The following is a 13,476-nucleotide window of genomic DNA, read 5'->3' as shown; positions in this document are numbered from 1 at the left end:
GGAACGAAGTGTGTAAACATTTCATGCATTTTTTGCCCCCACAGGTATTTAATTATGAAGTGAAGCATTTCTGGTCCGACCTGAAATTCATAGCAAAGACATTGATTAACTGCCTTACTTCGTTTTCCATCCGAGACTCCTCAAGAATTACCTTCAAGGCTTTCCGCAGGACGTTCTTTCACCCAGGTCTACAGACTACCTGTTTAATGTCACATGTTTCTTTCTTTTTTAACCCAAGTCATCACTGCTCGGTCTGGTTTAGAAAAAGGATGACTGATTGGGTTAAACTATTAAGTCAATGGTAATATTTTGTTTTACATAAAACATGAACATTGCTCTCCTGTTTGTATGTCCTGTGTTCGACCTATTGGCTTTCCTAACCAATCACAGCACAGGAGGGCAGGACTAGGTGGGAGAGGAGGAAATCATTCTGGTTTATTTGCATCAGCAGGGATGGACCAAATTCCAAACAACATAATCTCAGATTTAAAAGTTTAACCTTTGCCTAGGATTTACATATATGGATTGCTTTTCTGGCTTATGTACGGAAGCCCTAAGCAGACAAGCATCCATACATTTTATTTACCCTCTATTTCCCCTGCGTAAATCAGTGCCCTTCTGAGGCCAACCCAGTCAAAAAGTCTCGAAAGGTTTGTGACATTACAGACACACATTTAAGAAAAATATCAAAAGTACGGAAGCTCTAAGCAGACATGCATCCAAAAAGTTTATGTACTCCGTTTCATTCGAGGTAATTAAGTCGAGATCTCAAGAGAACAACTGAAATTACTCATTACACGGCAAAACAGAGCTATAAGCTGTATGGATGCGTGTCCGCTCAGGGCTTCCGTATTTTCACTTATTTACCATTACTGTCTCCACTTAAATCTGCTTAGCATTTAGGTATCATAACGGTGTTATATATCCTGTGCTAGGCAGCATACATCTTCAGTGCTTAAATCTTTCAGGGCTCAAAAAGATGAATCACCAGAGGTCACAGTTAAAACACCAGCAGAAGGAAAAGTGCTACGTTGCCATGAACGCTGCTCTTATAGCAGCCTGTCGCAACACAGCACAGTAAGTTGGTGTGTGTCATTCTCACCTCAGAGCGGGCAGAGAGCAAGTCAGAGTTTAGGATTATGGGGTGCAATGTACATTTAAGAAGGTGCACGAACTTGAACAGGTTTTGGTTCTCTTAAAAAATGCCAGTAAACACTTACTGCGATGTTACATGTCTATTTAAGAGAGTTGCTTACATGTGTTCAGTGGAAGGTTTCGTGGGACATTTTACATCATCACACTGAGCGAGTTAAAAGCTTAGCAGTGGTGCTGTTAGGTCATGCAACCGTGGTGTGGCTTGTTTATATCCTAACATTAGCTCATGTTTAATAAATGTAGTTAAAAATATATCTAAAAGTGTTTTTTATTTGTGATGATATTCTTGCTGAATACATTTTGTATCAAAAACCTTTGTCTGCTGCAGAGCTTGTTTTGTGCAATAACCCAAAAATACAAAAATCCCAGTGGCTTCTTTGTCGAGGGAACAGGGGTCATTCAAAGTACAAAAACATCTCATCCATTCAGCGCTCTATAGCCGCACGGACAAACAAAGCAGGATCTGGCTCAGAGCTGGATTAACCCCCTGGGGTGGGTCCATGGTAAAAATAAGCTCTGGGACCCTACAAACACCAGTTATCAGACATTTGGGACAGAGCCTAAAAACCAGTGGTCCTACACTGAAACTCATGGCTCTTAAAAATGTGTGTACTTTAAATAATAATGTTTGTAACTTCTCAAACTCTGTCACAGAATTCATTAAATGACGCCCAAAAAAACCTATATTTGGATATTTGTTGTTACACACTGCCCCAGTACTGAGGTAAGTTTTAACAATGAAAGTGGAGAAGTGAAAATGTAAAGTACAGCATGAATTGTTAATTGAAATAATTGTATTTATCAATCATAGACAGTATGTAGGAAGTGGCATTGGTTTGTGGAGGACAGTTTTGAGGCTTCAATTTGAAGTTTTGGCCATTGCATCACTTTTTTTTGGAGCAGGAAGTGACCATATTTGGACGAGAGGGTGGGTACACAGTAACCTCTCTATCCTGGTTGACAGTGGCAGCGACTTTTCAATCACAGGGAGCCCCGCCCTGAGTCCTCCCCTGCTTCCTGGTCTGTGTGACTCTCAATGGGAGCATCAGTGACTAAATGAACATCATGCTGTGTTGAAGAAGACTTGAAACTAGAGACTGAGACCATAAACTCATTAGGAACATTTTTTACTGAGGGAATAAATCAAGTGGAAAAATCAGACTTTTTTTTGTTGCCCCCTGCTGGACATTTGAAAGAATGCAGGTATAAGGCACTTCAGCTCTGGCTTCACTTTTGAGACAAAGATGCTTATGATGATGATTTAATTCTCAGAAACAGTCTTTGGTGTCGACTCTTTCACTTCTTCCTGTGCTTTGCCAAGATGAAGAAGAACTCACCGCTAACCCCCGATTCCCTCTGACCTGCTAAGTTGTACCTGTCAGATGCCAAGAACCTCACATCCACCGGCTGAGGTGTCGGGGTCAATTTGTCTTTAACACCCAGAAAGCCTTGTCCTGGCCCTGATGTTGTGATTTGTTATTCTGACAGCGAGGCGTGGGATTACATGCCGCTTGTAAGCGCTGTAATCCCAGCTAATCTGGGATTCAGTTTCACTCTGCCCCGTGGACACAACCTCAGACTGCAGCGGAGGGAGAACATGGAAACACTGAGGGTCCGTCAGGGTGCAGTCTGATGAAGGATGTATCTGCTGGTCCTGGTTCAGATCCTGCAGTCCGCTCTGTCGGGGGTCCACTCCTGTCCAGCTGCATGTTCCTGCTCGTACGGGACCGGTGGGAACGCAGAGCTCAGGTTCAGTGAGGCGGACTTCAATCCCATCTCTGTGTTTGTGTTGTGCTGACATGAGAGAGGCTCATTATGGCCTAAACCTGTGTAAAGTGGTACCTGAAGCTGTATGGGAACAGACAGATAACATTGCAAAGGAAACAAATATATATGTTGTGATATTATCATTTCATTGATTCAGAATGTTTATAAAATATTGCAAAGAATGTCTGTAAACTTAATGACAGTCATGTGAGAGGAACGATTCTGTTGCATCAACTTCTGGTTCTAATTGATCACCTGCCGATGTGTTGAACAGGGCCAAAGTTGTTACACAAACTTCATATGCTGTTAATTTTGGACAAAACGTTACCCAGCAGCAAAATACTTTCTACATGTACGGAGGCTGAAGAGTGCCAACAGTATTACTCTAGAGTAGACTTTAATCAATTAAAACATGTTTAAGTTAAAGATAAAAAAAACTTAATATAAGGTAGTTTGTGAATACTGAAGAATAGTTTTTTAAACCAATACATTTTTTTATTCATTGTAAAAAGAACATGAAAAAAAACTTGATTTAAATTAATAATTTGATAATAAAATTAATAATTTAACCAACAGACATAATCCATTTTTTTTACTTTTCAGAAATTAGCATTAAAAAAAAAATTCTTTAATTGTTTTTTTTTTTTTACTTTTGTTTTTTACTGTCATTAAAGATACCATGTGGGGTTTTAACCACTAGGGGCGCTAAAGAGCAATTGGTGGTAAATATGGAGAGTAGAGAGAGCAGAGGGAATATTTAACTCTTCAACCACACATTTCATATTTTGACCAATTAAAACTCAAGTAATCAAGGATCAAGGATCAGGGACGTGTTTATTTTCCTTAAAGTTCAATATGTTGTAACAAACAACAAACCAACTATAAAAACGAGCATGGGATGCATGTCAGTCATTATTTAAAAAGCCAATGGCAGCATGGGAAAATTATTTTTTCAGTTTCTAGTAAATTAAAATACAAAACATATTTTATAATTTTTAAAGGATAAATATATTTGCCAATCAATACTTCTATTTTCCTCGACTGTAAAAGTTTAAATAGATGAATATCATTAAATGTACCGTATTCAGAATATAAGACGTATTTCTTCCCGTGACATACATCTGAAAAAGTGGGATCGTCTTATATTTGGGGTCTAGACTTTTACATGCTAATATACGTTCACAACAGTAGACGGCGCTCTTATCTGTAACACGAGTGTACCCCTCATGACTGAGGCCAGCTGTCACTCACAGCTACAGAGCCAGGGGGATGAAAGACAGAGAGACACTGAGATCGTCTGGAACAAAGTAGCACAAAAGTCGTCCAAGTTAACCGACAACTGAGTCGAGTTATGATGTCAACTTTAAGAGAAGTCCTCCTCTGCTCTCAGCGTGCTTAGCCCGGCCCTCCGCTCCTTGGTTCAGCTCCTGGGAGTTGACCAAGGAGAAGATGAGGCCTTGCAGCAAATATAATAGATGCAGTTTATATATCGCTAAAACAAGACTGTAAGAATGAAAACTCTCAGCTCTGTGTTTACCTCTGCAGGTCGGTGCGGTGCAGTGACCCCCGTATCTCATCTGTTCCCGTTAACGTCCCGGCCGACACGGTCAAACTGCGTCTGGAGAAGACCCTGATCTCCAGGGTGCCCCGCGCAGCCTTCTACAACCTGTCAGACCTGCGCTTCCTGTGGCTGAACTACAACTCCATCACCTCCATCCACCCCAGCAGCTTCGTCAACCTGAAGGCCCTGAGAGAGCTGCGTCTGGATGGAAACCTCCTCACATCCTTCCCGTGGGAGGGGCTGAGAGACATGCCCCGCCTCCAGACTCTTGGTCTCCATAACAACCGTCTGTCCAGCCTCCCTGCGCACGCTTCTCTGTTTCTCCCGAACATCACCTTCCTCGACCTGTCCAGCAACAGGTGTGTCCAGAGACCACAGACATGAAGCTCATGATGTAGAGGGCGACAGCGCAGCATGAAGTATGTAAAGGTATCTTTATCATTCCGCTCCTCTCTCCTCAGGCTGACGGTGGTACCCGCCGAGCTGCTCGACCTTTGGTTTCCTCCCCCAGGGCAGCAGGGAAGACCGGTTCAGAGGAGAATTTTGGGTACATTCTGTTTTGGAGCAAAAGAGACGCGTTTTCTTCTGTTGCAGCTTCTTGAATTAGATCAAGTATAGTTCATAGAGTTAAAGTTAGCAGTATTTTTCCTTTAGTGTTTGTTGTTCCCTTGACAATGATGTAACAAAGTCTTGTATTCCCAGGTCTTCATGACAACCCCTGGCTGTGTGACTGCCAGATCTCATTGGTGATGTCCCTGTCCCTGTCTCTGGGGAGTCCTGTGGTCCTGATGGACCAGCTGCTGGTCTGCAGCCGGTCTGTGGATCAGTCCGGGGTGCTGCTGGGTCAGACGGAGCTCTCCCGCTGTATGAGGCCTTCCATCATGCCTGCAGCCACCAGAGTCATCTCGCCTCTGGGTAGCAACGTCATCCTGCACTGTGAAGCCACGGGGTACCCGACCCCCACCCTGACCTGGATCAAATCCTCCGCCTACGCAGGTGAGTCAAGCAGGGTCTCTCTCAGGTGATGAAGAAGTGTTACAAACATCAGTCATGTCTTCATTTGTTTTCTCTGCAGATTGTTGCAGAAACAACTTCTTTGAGAACTCTGACGAGCTACCCAGGAGCTTGGAGAGCTGTAAGTGCTGCTAACTTCTTACATTTATTTTACAATAGCCTTTAAATTGTGTATGTTAGGGTTTTATGTATATAATAGTAAGCAAAAATAAGTATTCTAAATTCTGAATATTGTCCGTTTAATGACTTTAAACCTTCCCTAATATCCGGTTTATGGTTGCTATTTGTCTATTTACCCCAATAATCCTCAGGTGTTTATTTTGGGCAGCAGGACTTTGGTTCGGGCCGATGATGATCTATTTTCAGTGGCAGGTTTAGAATGTCAGCATGGGGAGTTTATTTATCTAATATTATAGCACTAAGTTACACTGCGGAGCCATCAGTTAGCATTACACTCATTGCTATGAGAACAATAAGGTGCATCTCAGCTAATTTAGCATGTGTTTGCTACGAGCTAGCTATGATATGCTTAGGAAAGCTTCAGTGAAAACGTGATCTGCCACCTACGCAATCATGAAAAAAATGGCCCAGTGCTGTTTTGTTCATCGTTAAAAGGGTTTATATTTACTTAGATTTTTGTGGATGCTTAAGATCAGCAAAGAGAGAAGAAAGCCTCGTCAATTATAGGAATTTTTCTACAGCGGTAACCGCCACCACTTGGGCCACTACCACATCAACGCCCCCAAAAATGTATTTATAGCGCTAATTCTAGACTTATTTACTAATATATATATATCTATATATATACAGATATATATATATATGTATATGTATAAATCCTACATTAATATATAAATACATACTTTGAACTGTTTATTCTGTTGCAGTTTAGTTAGTAGCCCGTGTTTTTATCTATAAACAAACCCTGTCTTTAGCGACTGACGTCTATAGACGGGCCTTAAATTGTTTATGTGCAAAAGTCTTGAACAGCAAAGATGGGAAAACTACAAAAATGTCCTCCTGTCACTCACCATCCTGATCAACAGACTGCTGTGCTTGTGTGCTGTGTGTCCATGCGCACGTATTACTGCTGATCGTTTACCTTCCTACTCCTGCCGCTACGCATACGGGCCTTTTTACCGACATAGGTTCAGTTTTATTTTTTCTTTCACTCTTTTGGGGTCAAAGGTGAAGTGTGTCACTGCTGCACCTCCTGCTTTTTGTTCTGCAAACTTGAAACCTGACAGCATTCATTCCTAGTGTTGCCGCAGCGACCAGTAAAAGTAATGTGTTGTTTGAGTGAAGGGAAAACACGGTTCTTCACTTCTAATATTTTAGTTTTCACATTGTTAATTTTTTTAACCCTGGGATTTTAAATAGGCAAGCCAATAGGTCTATGATATTTAAAAGCGGGTCCACCCCGCGGTTGGCGTCACATAACTGTGTTATTGCGATCATGCGGTTGCCGTCACAGCCCTAGTGTCAGTTGGGGGTGCCAACATCCAATCAATATGAATGATCCTCACAGGAGCTTTAAGTTCTTCGGTTCTTTAAAAGAGAGCAAAACTTTTAGCAACAAATTTAACTAAAACCATTTGATATGAATGATCAATTAATTTGCCCTTAGTGCCCTGAATAAATGCTTATTGGTCTGGGTCTGCTTTCAATACTGCATCCATTGTTGTTGTGTGTTGCAAGTAGATTCACAATGCCAGGTGGGAAAAGGGACCTGGGTCTTGAACTGCCAGGTTTTAGTTGGTCTGGTTAGAAAAACTAAATGTTTAAAGGCTGGACATTTTGTGATGAAAGCTAAAATTGTGCACCTTCTTATGTTGAAGTCATGCAGGTATCTCCTCGGGTCGGTGTCCGCTGGTCGATCATCATCCTGAACGGGTTATCTTACAAGGACGCTGGTGAATATCGCTGCCAGGCGAGGAACATGGCAGGAGTGTCTGAAGCCCCCATTAAACTGAAGGTGGTGGGAGTAACGAGACTGTCCCGCCTCCCAAAGAGGAAGTACATAAAGACTCCGCTCAAACTATCATCAAAGTACAGGAAGCTGACCCAGACTACATCTGAAACCAGCAGCCCCCCAATGAAGGAGAACCAGATACTCCAGAACATCACACCACCTTCCATTTCCAAGGCCCAGACTGCTGCTAATCTGGTGTCCAAAGAGTTCCTCGCAGATAAAAGGAGCAAAATGAACTTAACAGATGCAAATAAATAGACAGAACCGTCCATGAAGTCTACGACAGAGCCCAGAGAAAGTTGTGCTCTGTTGTTAGAAACACTTCATGAGATAAACTGAACTTGGCCCAATGGTTGCGTTTAACAAGAAGGTGGAAAGCAAATAAAACTTCATCGTTTAAAAAGCTTTAGTTGTATCATTCCAGGTTTCCTCTGGGCACATCCTGCACTGCAAAGTACTGCACAGTTTGTTGTTGAGCTATCGTGTAAATTTGAACATGTTTGTATAAATAAAATGTGACATAAAAACATGGTTGTGAAACCTTCAGATTCATTAAAAGCAGAGGGATGACTTCCTGTCTCTGCTCTGGGTGTGAACCACAGGACAAAGACGCCCACGTGTTTACAACTTACTGTCACATTTAAGTATGGGATGTTTTTAGTGAGATCGTTCCCCAGTGTTATCATCTTGTTTTCTCATTTAAAGGGGAAGTACTCTTAAATCTGGGCTGTATTCTGAAAAAAGTTTTGGAATCACTCCAGTAGATTGCTTCAGCCAGCAGCTGTGAAACAGGCTGTAATAGCTGCCGAGTTTTTTATATAGACAAATGTGCCCGATCAGAGTGCTCAGAGTTATTCTGACAACATTACAGCAACGATCCCGAGAGAGATAGACCTTTGTGTTTATGAGGGAGATGATTTGTTGAGGACAAGCAACAGCTGTTACATCGGTCTCTTCAAAGCCACCAGACTCCATTGACAAAAACAGGATTTTTACCTCATAGCACACAGAGTAGCTTTTCTTCAGCTGCCTGAATTGATAAGTTGGTTGTATCATTGTGTGATTAAGGAGTTTTAAAAGGTTGGATCGGATCCAACGCGATATTTATGTAACTCACAAAAACACATGAAAACTAGTGCACTAAGGCAGAGGCAGAAGAGCAACTGCCAAAGGTAAAATGACTGTTTTTGTCAATGGAGTCTGGTGGCTTTGAAGAGCGCGCTGTAACGTCTGTTTGTGATTAAAAAAAAATCATCTTCCTCTGTAACAACAAGGTCTATCTCTGTACGGATCCTTTCTGTGATGTTGTCACACACTTAGAATAATAGTGGAGAGTGCAGTTAATCTACTGGAGACATTCAAAACCTTTTGCACCTGTTAATCATTTACAACCCAAATGGGGGCACAGGAATAAAACACTGGAATTGTGCTTTGGCATTAACCAAATTAACACTTTACATAAAGCATTTCATTGCTCAATGTGAAGATATAGTCGCTTTTCCACTGGTCAAAAAAACGGCTGACACCCGCTAACACTCGGCTTTTTTGCTTAGAGGGAAAGGTTACAATCTGCATTCAGACCCGGGTCAAATGAGTCGGGAGAGAACCGCATAAATTGCCTCGGCTCTGATCGCCATTGATGGGAACACAAAACCTGTGTCGACATGCTAATCTCCGCCTCCTTTCCGGCGCGGTGCTATGCTCCGTCGCTAACTTCTTGTCATCTCAGCTACAAAGCAGCGCTCGAACATCGTTCCAAATTTGTCGTAGCCGAGTTGGATAAACAGACTGAATGAGTAACAGATACAATAAAGACATAACCACCGTAACATCTTCACTGTTTACTAACCGGCGCATTTGTGACGTCAGACGGTGACGCAGCAGAAAAGAGACAGAAAGCAGGATACTCCACTGGCAATGGGAAAAGAGACAATCAGCATCCACAAGTGGATCTTCCCGGGTCTAAAAAATGCGTCAACGTGCTGATTTTGGTGGGAAAAGGGTATGTGTTGTGTATGTGACAAATAAACTAAACCAACAGCTCCCATTCTCACCTGATACTTTAAGTTCTCATTCATGAAGCCGTACTCTTGAACCAGGCCTGTTATCAACATTTATTCTTACACTTTTATCTAAAGCTTTGGGTTAGAAATTTCACAAAGTTTTCATAATCACAGACAACAGGCACAGAGGGAGGAACTATGTCGACTTTAGCTTCCAAACAGGCAGGGTCAGACAACAGAGCAAAGAGAGAGAGCTGTAGTTCTCCAGGAATACATTCTCCAGCATCTGGTATTTTCAGTTTCAATCCCCTGCCTTTCTGTTTACCATTTTACTTGAACAAGAAAGTAAAAACAATTTGTCTCATATTGTTTCTCTCTCTGGATCAGGTGTAGAAGGAGCAAGTGACAGCCTGGAAATCCCTTTTAAATCCAAATGTAACATGACCAGTAGGTGGCACCAGTAGATACAACATGTTAACTCCCTGTTACTTCTTCCAGTGAGATAAAACTGTTCCTAAAATTACAGATGTTGCCGGAGTTTTAAATGTCAAAGAAGTTATAAGACGTCAGACTCAGACGGAGGGAGATATGAAACCTGCAGAAGAAGGCTGTTAGGAAAAAAGAGCTTTCCTGGAAAAAGATCTGTTGGCACAATGTTTGCTCTCTCTCTGCTCCAGTTAAACAGGAGAACCAGAAATCATTCGTGAATTGAGCTGATGGAAAATCACAGACACAGTGGGAAAGTTTCATTTTCAGGAAATTCTTAGCTGGAAACTTTTTCCTGCAGTTGTTTTCAGCAGTGACTCTTAACTTCACATCCATAAGGTGAGTTGTTACTTGCTTCTTTCTGAGAGTAGGGTGAGAAAATCAACGCCGATCTCATACCTGTGTTTTAAATTGAGAGCAGGATGTGGTTAGCCTAGCTTAGCATAAAGACTATTAAGGTGCAAACAGCTAGTCTAGCTCTAGCTAAAAGATACACCTGATAACACCTGAACAAATTATTGACCACGTTTTATTTATTGACCAATTTAGTGACTGGAACACTTCTGTTGTTGTTATGTATGGCGGCCTGGTAGGACCACAAAAAGTACTTTGTGTGGGTAAAACAAAAGAGAAGAACATCTTAAAGCTTCGCTTATCAATGTTTTCTCCCAACACAACAAATGATCACCAACTCTGCAAATCTTTGTAGCCTAATTCAGCTTGTGGTTTCCAGCAGTAGGAGGCAACACCTGCACATTACCTGCGAACTGCATGCACCAATTCAAGTCAATGCTCGTGATTCCACAGCACGCGCTGCGGTCCGTCTCCGGGTCTATTTTTGACGGAGGCCAGAGACAGAGTGAAAAATTGGATTTGGTTTCACATTCTACACTCAGGGCTGCAAGGTGGGGCAGTGGTTAGTGCTGTCACCTCACAGCTGGAAGGTTCCTGGTTTGAATCCAGGTTTAGACGTAGTAGGCCTGACTGATGTCTGAAAGAATGAGATTCCTGATTCAAGCTGTGGATGGTGGCAGGATTAAGTTGTCAGAGGGGGATTTCCTCAAGCTTGTTCATCTTTATCAGATGAATTGAAAGTGTTTATTATGAATGAAAGCAAACATTGAAAACACTAAAACATGTGACTGAGAAGGATGGAGGGTCAGATAGTTTATAGTTTTTTTTTATGAATAATCAGGTTTGCTATCAAGAAACTGTAGCCAAGACTTGGGGAAACAAATGTAATGACTTACAGCTGTGTCTCAGAGGTAGAGTGGGTTGCTTCCAACTGAAGGATCATCCCTTTTATCCCTGATTCCTGCAGCCCACATGCGGAAGTTTGCTTTGGCAGGACACTGAACCTAGAGTTTCTCCCAAAGGCCGAACCATCAGTGTGTGAATGTGTGTGTGAAACCGTAAATAAGGTTCGAGCGGTCGGCAGAACAGAAAGATGCTTTATAAGTGCAGTCCATTGTCCTTTCCTGTCATGGTTCCTGGAGAGAAGAATATCAGTTACCCGTGTAGACATGGTAACCGCCTGAAACTTGAATCATTTCAGCAATCGAGTCCTGGCAATGTTTATATTTTTTAGTCCCTCCAGCACTGCACATTCACCTTGCAATTTTTGCCAATTGCTGCAACTTTCCCGCAAATTTGACCAATCATTCTACTTCCTCGAACACGTGAAGTCATTTACGTCACCAAACTTACTTTGTTGATGTTCAAAATATTGATCACCTGAAGTCTGCAGTGTTAAAGGACATATTTTACTGTTTCTTTAATATGTTTGGATCCCTGCATGCTAGAGGTGTACTTTTTTTTTTAGCCGTGAAGCAGACAGCTGTGCCGTTCTTATGAAGCTCCAATGTGATATAATCCGGCCTTGAACTACAGAGTCTTTAAGGAGACTTTCTACAGTGAATCCATGATAATTAAACACTCGATGTCTTCTTGTGAACTTGTTGACAACTGTTAGCTGTCTACTTAGCCACTTCCTGATGCCTTGTGTCGTCTGTTGACCAATCAGAGACCGCGTTCCTAATTTTCCACCAACCAAAAGATCTGTTACTGATGTTTGTGTCAGCGCTGATTTCAAATAGTCATTGTACTGTGAGATCCCCATGTCTCTTATCAATGCTTTTATGGTGTCGCAGCAGCCTGAAAAAACAGTTGAACAGCGTAAATGTATTAAACAATGTGTAGATTCTACTTTGCGCATACGGTTGCATTGAATGTGCACGTGCAGTGCGAAATGAGCATTTCATGGTTATTGGTTTGACACATTTTATTTGGTGTCTTGAAATGAAAATCAGCCGGAGGTTCAGCTCAGCCAATAGATGCTTTAATGGTGTGCATGTCCCAGTTGCTCACAGTGGATGTGTGATGTGTGCAGAAAAAAAGCCTCAAAACAACTTGCATTAGGGATGTGCATCTGGAATTATTTCTTCTTTCTCCCTGTCACGGTATGAGCTTTAAAATAAAAAGGTAAAGGACCCAGGTGCAGGCAATGGTAACGAGTTTAATAAACTAAGGCAAAAATACAAAAACAAAATCTTTTTGGTAAAACAAAAAGTCTAACAGTCTTTGTAAAAGAATAATCCAAAGGAAAAACCGGAAACACACAGGAGCATCAGCAGGGAGCCACAAGGAAACCAAATTCACAAAAGACGAAGGTATCACAGGACAGGATGACAAAAGTCCACAGGTAACACGACAGTGAACCAGCAACAAGACAGGGGAGCACAAAGACTAAATAAACTTAGGAGGTGAGGCTAATCAGACACAGGTGAGACAATCAAAGGGCAGGTGAAAACAATCAGGGCAAGGCACACAATCAAACAAGCGGGAAACACACAAGGGCAGGAAGTGGATATCACAAGAGACAAGGGCTGTGTCCGAAACCGCATACTAACCTACTGCCTACATACTCAAACAGTATGTACTGCATACTGCCTACTAATCTGACTATTAGGATAACGTTCACATCATACTCAGAGCCGTCTTCTTCGTATCACGTGACTTAATCGTTTACGTATGTCCGGTCTGATCTCCGGTCCATCTCCGCCATAGTAGAAGCTGAATAGCCACAATGCATTTTGGGGCGGCTGAGTACAACCAGTGAGCTCCCGTCTCATACTCAAACATCCGGGCCGATCTAATATACATCCGGGCATTTCTCGCATACACAAAATAGCATACTATGAGATGGGAACGCACGACAAATTCCATTTTACGTCACGGTTAGTATGATCAGTATGATAGTATGAGGTTTTGGACACACAGGAAAAGCCTAACCCATGAAACACAAATGAAATGCAGAACTAAAGAAGACTAAATAACAAGAACATGCAATAAACTAAGCACAAAACTAAACAATAAGAACTCATGACAACGAGAGACAAAGTGACCAACAAAAACAGGAAATATGAACCACAAAATACAAATGAAAAACATAACTTAACTAACTCATGACACTCCCTAATACTCGCAGAAACACACACACACACACACACACACACTCA

The 13,476-nt window shown here is 41.9% G+C and overlaps 1 protein-coding gene across 1 annotated transcript; it reads left to right on the top strand.

The window, feature by feature from the left end:
- The first annotated feature begins 2,794 nt into the window (after window positions 1–2,794).
- lrit3b (leucine-rich repeat, immunoglobulin-like and transmembrane domains 3b) lies at window positions 2,795–7,727 on the top strand. The gene is made up of 5 exons (XM_069661129.1): window positions 2,795–2,904; window positions 4,468–4,842; window positions 4,945–5,030; window positions 5,186–5,479; window positions 7,336–7,727. The coding sequence occupies exons 1-5, from the start codon at window positions 2,795–2,797 to the stop codon at window positions 7,725–7,727; spliced, it is 1,257 nt and encodes a 418-aa protein (XP_069517230.1).
- Window positions 7,728–13,476: the final 5,749 nt, after the last annotated feature.

This window comes from Semicossyphus pulcher, unplaced genomic scaffold (genome assembly GCF_022749685.1).
Source record: "Semicossyphus pulcher isolate SPU_LCO1_2020_fin unplaced genomic scaffold, fSemPul1.0.p SCAF_14, whole genome shotgun sequence".
NCBI lineage: Eukaryota > Metazoa > Chordata > Actinopteri > Labriformes > Labridae > Semicossyphus > Semicossyphus pulcher.
The sequence above is the reverse complement of the archived record's forward strand: the minus strand, read 5'-3'. Positions and strand labels throughout refer to the sequence as shown.